General features: G+C 39.7%; 1 protein-coding gene across 1 annotated transcript in view; it reads left to right on the forward strand.

Annotated features, from left to right (window-relative positions):
- Nucleotides 1–14,051, forward strand: part of KCTD9 (potassium channel tetramerization domain containing 9) — a 46,644-nt gene that overhangs the window by 18,084 nt on the left and 14,509 nt on the right. The window contains exons 4-9 of the mRNA XM_081090631.1: nt 3,153–3,249; nt 3,848–3,906; nt 4,107–4,235; nt 9,812–9,879; nt 9,968–10,063; nt 11,200–11,349. Coding sequence (XP_080946757.1) covers nt 3,153–3,249; nt 3,848–3,906; nt 4,107–4,235; nt 9,812–9,879; nt 9,968–10,063; nt 11,200–11,349 — 599 coding nt within the window. The remainder of the gene's footprint in view (nt 1–3,152; nt 3,250–3,847; nt 3,907–4,106; nt 4,236–9,811; nt 9,880–9,967; nt 10,064–11,199; nt 11,350–14,051) is intronic.

A 14,051-nucleotide genomic window follows, 5' to 3' on the forward strand; every position in this document is an offset into this window, starting at 1 on the left:
CTTCCTATCTCTCTATAAAAGTCAATAAATAAATAAAATTTTCAAACTTAGTTTGACTGGATATATTATCATATGTCAAAAGTTAAATGGTAAATTTTAATAATGGGTAGTTTATTGTATATCGATTATAACTCAGTGAAGCAGTTAAAAAATACTTGGTCCACACATTTTCTTCCTTTAAATATCTGAAATATGTTACTCCATTTTATTCTGGCTTAAAATATCTATGTCAAAAAAAAAAATCTGATCTTTCATAAGTGATTATTTTTCCTAAGTCACTCAAATGTTTAGTCTCCTGCTTTAAATTACAGTGATTATAGTAGACTTTTTGTGGATGTTCTGGGTTGTTCTGGATTGATTCTTTCAAATACATGGTGAGCCTTTTTAATATGTAGTTTCAAATCTTTTTAATTTCATAACATTTTTTTGAAGTTTATATTACACTAGAGGCCTGGTGCACAAAAATTTGTGCACTCGGGGGGGTGGTCCCTCAGCCTGACCTGTGCCCTCTCGCAGTCTTGGACCCCTCGGGGGATGACCGCCTGCTGGCTGAGGCCTGCTCCCCGGGGATTGGGCCTAAGATGGCAATCAGACATCCCTCTGGCAGCCTGGCAGCCCTCGGGGGATGTCCACTTACCAGCGGGGAGCAGACCTAATCTGCAGTTGGACATCCTTAGCGCTGCTGAGGAAGCGGGAGAGGCTCCCACCACCACCGCTGTACTGGCAGCCATCAGCCTGGCTTGTGGCTGAGCAGAGCTCCCCCATGTGGGAGCGCACTGACCACCAGGGGGCAGCTCCTGCATTGAGCATCTGCCCCCTGGTGGTCAGTGTGTGTCATAGTGACCAGTCATTCCCAGTCTTTCTGCTGTTAGGGTCAGTTTGCATATTACCCTTTTACTATATAGGTTAGAGGCCTGGTGCACAGGTGGGGGCCAGCTGGTTTGCCCTGAATGGTGGGGATCAGGGTGGGGGTCCCATTGGGGTGCCTGGTCAGCCTGGGAGAGGGGCTGATGGCTGTTTTCAAGCTGCTCGCACCCCCTTTAGGGTGGGGGTCCCCACTGGGGTGCCTGGCCAGCCTAGATGAGGGGCTGAAGGCTGTTTTCAGGCTGCCCACACCCCCTTTAGGCTGGGGGTCCCCACTGGGGTGCCTGGCCAGCCTGGATGAGGGGTTGATGGCTGCTTTCAGGCTGCCCGCACCCCCTTCAGGGTGGGGGTCCCCACTGGGGTGCCTGGCCAGCCTGGATGAGGGGCTTATGGCTGTTTTTAGGCTGCCTGCACCCCCTTCAGGATGGGGGTCCCCACTGGGGTGCCTGGACAGCCTGGATGAGGGGCTGATGGCTATTTTCAGGCTCTCCGCACCCCCTTCAGGATGAGGGTCCCCACTGAGGTGCCTGGCCAGCCTGGATGAAGGGTTGAGGGCTGTTTCCAGACTGCCCCCACCCCCTTCAGGGTAGGGGTCCCCACTGTGGTGCCTGGCCAGCCTGGATGAGGGGCTGATGGCTGTTTTCAGGCTGCCCGCACCCCCTTCAGGGTGGGGGTCCCCACAGGGGTGCCTGGCCAGCCTGGATGAGGGGCTGAGGGCTGTTTTCAGGTAGGCCAAGCCTGTAACTGAAGCTTCCAGTCTCTCCCTTTTTTCTTTTTTCTTTTTTATTCTGGGATTTATTTACCTTCTGTAATTGAAACTTTGTTGCAGTTCCAGCTCTGAGGCTGGCTGGCTGAAATCAGGTATCTGAGGTTTGTTTTGCTTCTATAATTGCAACATTGTTGCTTAGAGTGCAGCTCAGAGCCCGGCTGCAACAGGCGGGGAACCTTGGCTTCCTCCTTCACTGGAGCAAGCAAGCCTCATATTCGCTTCAGCTGCCTGGCTGCCGGCCGCCATCTTGGTTGGCAGTTAATTTGCATATCGCCCTGATTAGCCAATGAGAAGCATAGCGGAGGTATGGTTAATTACCATGTTTGTCTATTTTTAGATAGGATATTTATTTTGTTCCCTGTCTAATCTTCCAGGACTCTTATGGTATGTATGTTGCATCTTGAACATTTATCTAATATATTTGAAATTTTCTATTAAGTCCTTTTCATTTATTTCTTTTTTATTTCTAAAGCTTTTCCCTTTTGTATCTTTTATTTCCCTTAAGACATTGTCTTTTGTGTTTATTGACACCTGTGTGTCTTCTAGTTTAATCTTCATTTCCAAAATTTTTCTTTTTTATTTCCACTTGTCTTCTGAGTTCTCACACTTCATTTCTGAATTTTATAATTCTCATTTATGTTATTATTTTATATCTTGTATTATTCACTTCTTTTAGCATGTTTTGGAATATTAGGTTATAGTTTTTAATCTATTTTGTAGGCATTTCTTTCTGACACTTTCATTGTCTACAAGAATGTGATTCTTAATTCTCTTAAAAAATTTTATATGGAATTTTATCTCAATCCTTTTTTGTTGCTCAGTTTTATGTGAAGTTAGTTTTCTTTAACTTGTGAAGGGAGGGCTGACTTAGGAAAGTTTTTCTCATTTCATGGCTCTAGAGTTCCCTTTTCTGTGTTTCTGTGTGAAGTGTTAAAAAATGGAACTCCCCTTCTTATATGTTCTGGTTCTTTAGAATGTAGAACCTTTATGACTTTTATCTGTAATCCTTTTTTTTTTTTTTTTTTGCCTCTATTCCATTCAACTTGGATGCTTTTCCCAACATCTTATCTGCAGTATGGAACTTTGTCCTGAAAGGGAGTTTTGGCCAGTAGGTTCTGAGAGTTCATTTCCAGCCTCTTCAGATCTTACTGCAAACTACTTGTATCACTGATGATAGGAGTGGGCATACCCCTCCCACTTTCAGTCTATATTTCTTAAATGGACTTGCTGAGCTTTGAAGTGAATATTTGTAGATTCCTTTGGATTCTTACATTCATCGGGTACTCTGTTGTTTCTCTCAGCTTCTTCCTGCACATAATAACATGCTGCTGTCTTCCTATCAGTGTTGATGGGAATACCTTATCATCTAGTTTTGATTTAGATGTTGTCTATAGGTATGGGTTTTGTTTTCCTGATAGCTCTGGTACACTTTTATGTGTGTTTTTAGTTTTAAAAATCATGCTATTGCCATCTCCCCAAATACCAATTAAATTTATTATTTTCTACTTGTTCTCTCTAGATCCTCAGACAGATTCTAAACTACCAGAAGGGTTGTCAGGATCTCACACAGACTGGCTTACATTAAATGTTGGAGGGCGTTACTTTACAACTACACGGTAGGTGCATGTGCATGTGTGTAGCTGTGTGTCAGGGGGCACTATGTATCATTTGTTCTTCAGTTTACTGATTTCCTTAGAAGATATTGAAATGCTGCTTAAATATACTGTTATTGGAAACTTTTTTTTAGAAAGTTTATTTTAAAGAAAGGAGAAGAAAAATGATTCACAGATCATTCCAGAGAAAGCATGATTAGTATTGTAGAACATGCTTTTTAGAGATTCAGTAATACATATGCATTGCAAGTAAAAATTAATAATATTAAAATTCATAGAGACTACAAGTGCTTATATTAAAGGCATAGGAAAATATAAGTTTAGATCAAGAATATTGTGATATAATAGCTTGCAAGATGGATAGAACCATTTTTTTAAAAAAAGGAAACTAAAGCAATGTATAAGTCAAAGGAAGTGCCAGAGTAGAAGAGATTTTGATAAATGGCAACTTACTGCACATTTTTGTTTCCCAGCATCACTCCTACCAGGTTATAGCATGCATCTTTTTGAGAGAACAGCTGGGATCGAATATACTCTTGACTTAAATATGTTTGTTTATAAAGACAAATGGAGAAATCAATTTTTTTCCCTGAATTCTTAGGAGCACTTTAGTGAACAAAGAACCCGACAGTATGCTGGCCCACATGTTTAAGGACAAAGGTGAGTGCAACATAGGATTTTTACATTTTGTGTGATCTATTTGTATTGACTTTATATCTTTTGTCCTTCTTTACTTTTTAATAATAGCAATATTTTTACACAAGAAAAATCTTACTGTTATTTTCCACAATTTTTCTTCCATAAATTTCTAACTGTGTTTTTCATTATGGGGGACTTCCTTCATTTTAATGGTGACACAGGTGTCTGGGGTAATAAGCAAGATCACAGAGGAGCTTTCTTAATTGACCGAAGTCCTGAGTACTTTGAACCTATTTTGAACTACTTGCGTCATGGACAACTCATTGTAAATGATGGCATTAATTTACTGGGTGAGTTTTCAGTATAATTCTTCAGTCTTTTTTAAGTTTATTAATTTTTATTGTTTTCACTTGCTTAGTAAGTTAGTATATTTCTATAAAGTGAAGGTCTATCTAAATGTTTTACTTGTGCAGTTGACCCTTAAATAACAATTGTTTGAGCTGCCTACTCCTCTTATACATGGATTTATTTATTTTTTAATAAACAGCATACAGTTGGCCCTCCCTATCTGCAGGTTTCACATCAACATTTATTTTTTTTCTAAACCTAACTGAGGATATTTTTTCCATGGCTTTTAGATAGAATGGGAGGGAGAGAGTGGAAGGGGAAAGGAGAAGAGAGAGAGAAACATCGATGTGAGAGAGGCACATCGATTGGTTGCCTCCAGTACATACCCCAAATGGACTGAGGAATGAATCCACAATCCAGGTACCTGCCCTTGACTGTGAATCAAGCCCATCACCGTTTGGTGTGCTGGCCGATGCTTTAACCAGTGAGCACACTGCAAGGGCATCAACAATATTTTTGATGTGCAGTTGAGAATACTCAGATGCAGAAGGCCAACTGGATGTATTGTTCTGTGCCATTTTTTATAAGGGACTTGAGCATCAATAGATTTTGGTATTTGTTGGGGTCCTGAAATCAGTTTCCCACAGATACCAAGGACAACTGAACTTTTGGGGGAGTCAAAAATTATATGCAGATTTTTGACTGTGAGGGAGTTGACACCCCTAATCTCCATTGTTCAAAGCTCAACTGTATAGGAGTGTATATAGCAGCAATCTTCAATCTTTTCATCTCATGATACACATAAACTAATTACTAAAATTCACCAAAAAAATGTTTTTTGCCAATCTGAAAAAAAGTAGGTATAATTTTGATTCATTCACACCTGACAGCTATTGTTCTGTTGGCTGATGCCATATTTTTTATTTGACAGTCTAAGAGAAAAGAAGTCAGGTAGTGCATGTTTTAAATTTCTAGCAGCATACCAGTGTGCCTCTTGTGGAACACCTGTATGACACAGCACACGGGTTGAAAATCGCTGATATATTGGTATTGAAATGGATATAGGCACAGGTAGATAGTCTTGTGGAAAGTCCGAGTCCCCTTTGAGTGTTAAAATAACACTCATTGAAACTTCCAGTCAAGATAGAGGAGTAGGTAAATGCTGTGGTCACCTCCTCTCACAACTGTAACTAGACAACCAAGGGGTCTGTGCTGCCTGTAACTGCTTGAGCCAATTAAGCAGAGATAGGGTTGAATTATATATGAGCATTTATTCCAATAATGCTGGCAGTATGGGAGAGCAGCAGGTCATCCACAACAATCTGCTCTGCTTCTCCCCATAAGCAAACTGCTTATATTGGGTAGAAGGACAAAGATCACATGTAAAGGCAAGGGAAAGTAGGCAAGGTATAGTCATTACAGGTTACAAGCCATGGCTGCTGGGGAGTGTGGCAGAGGGCGGATGCCTCCAGGCGGGAGTGCTGGGACCAGATTACAAAGAGCAGGGTTGTAAAGAGCAGGTGCCTCTGGGACTGGATTGTTTCAGCCAAGAGGTTGTAAATCTTTCCATAATGATAGGCAGTTCTTGGGACAGGAGGATGGACTGCATTCTGATGTCCCATGTCCCAGGGCATACAACTCCCAGGCAGGTTAGAATGTCCTTTCTTTAATCAGAACAAAACAATCATGGTTAACAGAGCATGTTTAATATTTCTTTTTGTAGCTGGTCCCCAATATTCTATTTCTGCCCCTAACACAACCACATCAAAATTACAAGTCAATTATAGAATAACCCACCCTTGAAACCACTTGAAGACTTGCTGAACAGAATGTCTATGACTATGATATGAAGAAGAAATCATGTCAAGACTGGTAGGAGGGAGGACATGTGAAATGGGCTCTTCCCACACCATGTCTGGCAGTTAGAATTGGGAGGGATATCTGTCCTACCAAGGTCCTCCTGAGGAGCAAGGGAAGAGATGCTACTGATATCTGGCCAGCTCTCTCCCAGACAGAAGTTCAGGCAGATGCCATTGTCCTTTATCCAGCCCTCTCCCACACAGCAGTGGTTGCATAATCAAAGTTTATAGGCCTCCAAGTGACTGAATTTGGTTTGACTTAAGGAGTGGTGGGGAGTGTGGTGATCTGGAGTGTACATGCCTACTCATCTGCCAAATTATTGCCATGTGTGTGGGCCTAGGGTGCCAAAGACTTGATTTTTTTAAAGAAAACCTGGAAATCTAAAATTTTATCTGAAATCTGATTTTGAAAACCCATCAGAATCAGCTTGGGGTGGGGTGGGGTGCTAGCTTATAACTTGTGTTGTAAAATGTTTTTATTTTAGCCGTCTACAAATATTATTATTATAAAAATAACCAGTGATCCACTTTTTTATAGAACCTTTTCCCTTCAGCAACTGAACCTCTAATGGCCACCCTCTCCAGATTACATTTTAAGACTCAGCTGTAGGCGTTCGATGGGCTCTTTCTAAGCTTCCACTTTTCATTTCTCCTGTGTTGTTGATAGCATTTCATGTCCTTCCTGCTATCTCTGACTTCAGCAGTGCAGGGTATTAACAAGCTGTTCATGTTTCTCTGCCATTGCTCTTTTACATTTAGTTTTTCAGCAAACAGAGCGCTCTCCTGATTCACTTTATGTGGTGTTGTTTTGAATGAGTACAGTTTCTGTCCAAACTCTTTACATTGACTATAAATTGCCCCACGTAATTACATGCTTTAAAATAGTCTACAGTGATTTATTTATCTTCTTCCCACGTACTTAAATAACCTTAGTTCTTGCTCTTAATTTGTGCTCTCATCAGTATGTATTTTTTGTTTACCTTCATCATTTCCTTCTGTTCCTGCCTTTAATGGCCTTCACTTTTTCCATGAGTCATGTCTTCCTTTCTCTTGCTTTCTCTTCCTTTCTCTTGTCTTCAGAACATTCTTTGACTTAAATAATCTTTTCTATATTTTTCAGCTAAATCTCACCTCAATTCAATTAGTCTACTAACTTGAGAACTTTTCTAGTATTTCAGTACCTATTTCCCTGAAGCTAACATGAATTTTCTGAAACCCAGTTTGATACAGGAAAAAAAAGAATGGTCTTAACTATTAGAAAACCTGTAATTTAAAACATATAATTTAATATTAATGATTTATGGAGGACCTACCAGGTAGGTGCCAAATATTATACCAGATAGTAAATACGCATTATCTCTTAATATTTCTGACAACTTTGTTTGCATGGTAAAAATGTCCCCATTTCACAAATGTGGAGGCTTTAGTTAAAAGAAAGATTATAGCTTCTTCAAGTCAAAATCTGAGCTGGGATCAAATCCAGATCTTACTGGTGCTAACAGAAAATACACTAAATATCACATCCTTTCCTAAACTGTCCCTCAGCGGGCAGTTGCATTTACAAGGCTTTCCTGGAAGTTTTTAAGGTTTAGTTCTGAGCCTAGAATTGGACAAACATTCTTACCACACTCCCTGGGAGGTTCTGATTTACTCATAAAAACTTGGCAAACTGAGAGTGAGGCCCCTACAATCTTGTTTTGCTGGGTTTCTACCAGGGACAGATACTGAAGTGTGGCTGCCCCTTCCTGAGAAATCCAGAGAGGAAGCCACTCTGGTGTGGACAGAAGATGTTATCCCACAGCGGCTACCTGAGTGGTGTGCTGGTCCTTAGATGGCCTTTGTTTTGCAATTTGAGTATTGGAGGTGGCATTGGGTTTCCCCAGAAAAGATTGTAATCTTTTTCCCAGATAACTGCTATGGTTTTCTATATCTAATTATAGTTACCCTTATCTTGGAAACATTTGAAGGGGGAGATTACACCTTTTACTATTTTTATAATTTCTCAGTCCTTTTTAAAAGACTAAACTCAGTCTACTGAATAACTGAAGTCTTCATTTTAAAGAAAATGGATCCCAATTTATTCCCACACTAGAGGCCCGATGCATGAAATTCGTGCAAGAGTAGTCCTTCGCAGCCGCTGCAGCTGCCTTGATCCCTCCCTCGCAGGTGTGGCGGCTACCTCGATCCCATGGCTGTAGCCCCAGCTTTAAACCGAAGGTTGTCAGGAAGGACGTCCAGACAGCCATTCGGTCTATTTGCATATTACACTTCTATTATTATAGACTAGAGGCCCGGTGCACAAAAATTTGTGCGCTGGCGGGGGGTGGGGGGGACTCCCCTCAGCCCGGCCTGTGCCTTCTCACAGTCTGGGACCCCTCGGGAGATAACCACCTGCTGGCTTAGGCCCGCTCCCTGGGTTGCAGATGGCAGGCCCGGATGGCGACAGGGCAGGTGGCGGATTGCACTGTCCCGCCCCACCGCCCCAGGCCACACACGGGAGGCCCGGATGGCAGTGGGCGGGTGGCGGCTCGCGCTGTGCCGCCCTGCCTGAAGTATGCAAATTTAATGGCCATCTTTGTTGGGTTAATTTGCATACTCTTCTGATTGGCTTATGGGTGTAGCGAAGGTACGGTCAATTAGCATCTTTGCCTTTTATTAGTGTAGACTAGAGACCCAGTGTACAAAATTCATGCACTTGGGGGAGGGGGTCCCTCAGCCTGGATTGCAAAAGGGTGCAGGCCAGGTTGAGCGACCCCACTGGTGCACAATTGGGGCCAGAGAGGGATGCAAGAGGTTGGCCAGCCAGGGAGGGACCGTTGGAGGGCTCCAAGGCCTGTCCAACCCATCTCGCTCAGTCCTGATCAGCCAGACCCCAGCAGCAAGTTAACCTACCAGTTGGATTGTCTGCCCCCTGGTGGTCAGTGCACATCATAGCAAGCGGTTGAGCAGCCTTAGTATATCATTAGCATATTATGTTTTGATTGGTTGAATTTCCAACTGGACGACCGGACACTTAACATATTAGGCTTTTATTATATAGGATACTCTGATGAAAATGTTTATTGACAGATGTGAGAATGTAGATGTAATAAGTCACCAAGACAATGCACAGATTTTCTTTACCAAACTAAGAAAAATAAATGATAGATTAAAACCCCTTTTATCTTTTAGAAATCTTTTTTAAAATTGATTCTTTTATAAAAATGGTTTCTAAATTATACTTTTGACTTTCGCTTTGAAGTTTACTTTTTTTTATTTCTATAATTTCCTAATTCAGTAAGTCTAAGATATTTGGGACAAACCTATTTAGATCTGTTCCACTGGAAAAGGTCAATGAAATGTTAAGATTAAATAAACTATTTTTTATTGGATTCACAATCAAACCACTATATCAATGATTTGAGAAATGTGTGGTATTAGGATTTTTTGATTATGGCTTCTTTATAGTAATTTTTATAAGTGATTTTGAAATATGGAAGCCTTTCATTCTATTTCACTAGTTTTTCACATTTTTTCTTTTGATAAATGTAAACTACCTACTTTGTTTTATAAATATTTTAAAATATTCTATTATGTTCTAAACAAGAGTTTTTTTCTTCAATATTGATTGATAACCTGCCTTTTGAATTTCACTTCTTTTGTGAGAATTTTACATAAAGAATTATATAAATATTAAAATGAAGTTTTCTGTAAAAGTCACATCGTTTTTATTATCATAGGGGTGTTGGAAGAAGCCAGATTTTTTGGTATTGACTCATTGATTGAACACCTAGAAGTGGCAATAAAGGTAAGGCTCTTTCTACACTAGCCAATATTACATTTGTGGTGTCTATCTCCCAAAATGCTTTAGTAATTTCTTAATATCTCTTTTCAAGAATTCTCAACCACCAGAGGATCATTCACCAATATCGCGAAAGGAATTTGTCCGATTTTTGCTAGCCACTCCAACCAAATCAGAATTGCGTTGCCAGGTAATTAAAACAGACATTTACATAAGTAATGTCAGCAAACCTGTGAGTAATGTTTTACATTCTTGTATGATTTTTTTTTTTGCTTCATTTTCTTTTTTCATGCAAGATATAATCTAATTATGGGCCATAGCATTGATATAATCCCAAAATGGTTAGCAAAAAAAGAGATATGTAATAGCTTCTTTTATTGTCCAGTTATTCCAGTTATATTTCACATAGAAGTCTGTGAGTAGTGCATAGAAATTTCAGCAATTAAAATAAAACAATTGTTTGTACAGTTATGCATGACTAGTAAGTGGCAGATACTTTTACATTTATGTTTATAGCATTAAAGTTTTTTAAAACCACAATATTTGCTTTTCAAAAAGAAACTATCTTGAATTGTTTAATTAAAAAATTATCTATATATATATATAAAACCCTAAGCGATCGGTCGACCGTTCAACTGCTCGACCATTTGACTGGTCACTATGGCGCTCAATGCAGGCGCCAGACACTGGGCTCATGGCTGGTGAGCACTGCTGCAGCAGTGCAAGCCTCTCCCCTCTCCACAGCAACACTACTGAGCAGCAGCAGCAGGCACAATGGGGCTAGGATGAGCAGGAGCAGTGCGGCTCGAGCTCCTCCCTGGCTGCCTGCTGCTTCACGCACTACTACATCCCTTAGGATGTCGGACTGCTGGTTTCTGCCCGATCCCTGCAGGCCAGGCAGAAACTGGTGTTACGACATCCCCCAAGGGGTCCCAGATTGCGAGAGGGTTCAGGCCAGGCTGAGGGACCCCACCAGTGCATGAATCCATGCACCAGGCCTCTAGTTTAAATATAATTAGATTTAACAAAAATAATACTAGTCAGCAGGTAGTGGCTAACAGAGATCTCTCTTTAGAAAAGTCTGCACATAAATGTGGTATAGCAAGACTGCATTCTATTGTTAATTGTAAACAGTTTCTTTTACTAGAACCCAGTCAGGACACTGATTTTATATATCTTAACTTCCATTTGATCGTGTTTTGTAATAAATTCCAAATGACTGAACCACCAATTGCTTCTAAAAAAACTTGGTGGTTAAGTATAGTAATTAAATGTAATGCAACAAATGGTTTCAATATGGTGACAATTTGTGTTTTTTAATTTCAGGGTTTAAACTTTAGTGGTGCTGATCTTTCTCGTTTGGACCTTCGATACATTAACTTCAAGATGGCCAATTTAAGCCGCTGCAATCTTGCACATGCTAATCTCTGCTGTGCAAATCTTGAACGAGCTGATCTCTCTGGATCAGTGCTTGACGTAAGAATCATTTTTGGTTACAAGAGAAAATTAAATTGTTAGTCTATTGAGCATGCTCAAAAAGGAGAAATTACATCTGTCTCTTACTGAAACGTTTACTTAAACACTGATAAAACTGAAGGCTTTGAAAGTGAAATGGGTTGGTTTTGTAACTTTGGCTCTCTCTTTCTATATATGTTTGTATATGTGTTTACATGTAGGTACGTGAAGATTTGTGTGTGCGCACATATGTATATATGCATGTATGTATAGAAAAATTACCTGTGTTAATTTGAAGTTAGATAATACATGTAGAACCAATAGTGAAATTTAATAACTTCTAGCTTTTAAGTTTCTTAATACCAAAACCCATGTCTGCATATGTCTATATGTCTTTTGAATTAACAGCACCTAATATAGTACTTGCTTTTTGTAGTCATTGAATAAATGTGTCTCAAATTTTATAATTTTGGAAGTAGACTCAAAAGCATGATGTTAATTCTTCCAACCCATGAACCACAGTATAGGCTTCCTCTTGTTTATATCTTCCTCTACCTCTTTTTTAATGTTCTGTAGTTTTCTGAGTACAAGTCTTTTACCTCCTTGGTTAAGTTTATTCCTAAGTGTCTTATTTTTTTTGTTGCAGTGGTAAATGGGATTGTTTGTGTAGTTTCTCTTTCTGAGAACTCATTATTGGTGTATAAAAATGCCATAGATTTCTGGGTGTTAATTTTGTAACCTGCTACCTTCCCGAATTCATATATTAAATCTAGTAGTTTTTTGGTGGAGTCTTTAGAGTTTTCTGTGTACAATACCATGTCATCTGCGAATAATGGAGCTTTACTGCCTCCTTTCCAATTTGGATGCCTTTTATTTCTTCCTCAGGTCTGGTCACTGAGACTAGAATTTCCAGTACTATGTTGAATAGAGTGGTGAAAGGGGACCTCCCTGTATTGTTCCTGATCTTAAGGGAAACGCTTTTAGTTTTTTCCCACTGAGTCTGATGTTGGCTATAGATTTGTCATATATGCCTTTCTTACTTTGAGGTATGATCCCTCTGTTCCCACCTTGTTGAGAGTTTTATCATATATGGGTACTGGATTTTATCTAATGCATTTTCTGCATGTATTAATATAATCTTATGATTTTTATCGTTCATTTTGTTTATGTTATATGTCACATTTATTGATTTGTGAATACAGTGGGGCCTTGATTTACGAGTTTAATTCGTTCCGTGACCGAGCTCTTAACTCAAATTACTCATATGTCAAATCATTAAAGTGAACGAGTGAGACACATGATGCTGGGCTGATGTTGTGGCGTTCACTGTGACGTTCGCTGCGCCAACTAGCGGTGGGGTATCTGAAGCTGGCTCGTAACCCGAATTTTAGCTCGCAACTCAAAGCAAAAAAGCGGCCGAGAGACGGCTAGTATCTCGAAAAACTCCTTAGTCGGGACACTCGTAAGTCAAGGCCCCACTGTATTGTCCCAACCTTTTCATCCCGGAATAAAACCCATTTGGTCATGGTGTATGATCTTTATAGTGTATTGCTGGATTTGATTTGCTAATATTTTGTTGAGGATCTTAGCATTTTTGTTTATCAGGGATATTGGCCTATAATTTTCTTTCTTTGTAGTGCCTTTATCTGGCTTTGGAATTAGGGTAATGCTCGCCTCATGAAAGGTTTTGGAAGTTTTCCCTCCTCTTGAACTTTTTAGAATAGCTTGAGGAGAGTAAGTGTTGGTTTTTCTTTGAATGTTGGGTAAAATTTGCCTGTGAAGCCATCTGGTCCAGGACTTTTGTTTGCTGGGAGTTTTTAAATTACTGCTTTGATTTCATTAGTTGTTACCGGTCTTTTCACTGTTTTCTGATTCTTCCTGATTGTGTTTTGGAAGATTGTATGTTTCTGGGAATTTGTCCATTTCACCCAGGTTGTCCAATTTGTTCACATATAGTTGTTCATAGTATTTTCTTCCTATCCTTTGTATTTCTGTGATGTCAGTTGTTACTTCTTTTTCATTTCTGATTTTATTTCTGTCCTCTCTCTGTTCCTTGATGAGTCTGGTTAACGGTCCATCAATCTTTTTCTTTTTCTTTTTTTCAATCCTCACCCAAGGATATTTTTCCATTTATTTTTTTTAGAGAGAGTGGAAGAGAGAGGGAAAGACAGAGAGAAATATCGATGTCACTTACCCTGACCAGGGCCCAGGGCCGGGGAGTATCCTGCAACTGAAGTACGAGCCTTCACCAAAATCAAACCCGGGACCCTTTGGTCCCAGGCCGGCGCTCTATCCACTAAGCCAAATTGGCTAGGGCAGGTTTATCAATCTTGTTTATCTTTTCAAAAAACTAGCTGTTGGTTTCATTGATCTTTCTTTCTTCTCTTTTTTCTTTCTTTTTTTTTCTTTTTTTTTTCTTTTTTTTGCCTCTATGTCATTTATTTCTGCTCTGAGCTTTATTATTTCCTTTCTTCTATTTACTCTGGGTTTTGTTATTCTTTTTCTAGTTATTTTAGGTGCAGGGTTAGATAGTTTGAGGTTTTTCTTGCTTCTTGAGGTAGGCCTGTAATGCTGTGAATATCCTTCTCAGGACTGCTTTTACTATGTCCCATAGATTTTGGGTTGTTTTGTGTTCATTTTTGTTTGTTTCTAGGAAGTTTTTTTATTTCTTTCTTGATCTCATTGGTAACCCATTCTTTGTTTAATAACATGCTATTTAGCCT

Source organism: Myotis nattereri (genome assembly GCF_964212035.1).
Source record: "Myotis nattereri genome assembly, chromosome: 5".
Classification (NCBI taxonomy): domain Eukaryota; kingdom Metazoa; phylum Chordata; class Mammalia; order Chiroptera; family Vespertilionidae; genus Myotis; species Myotis nattereri.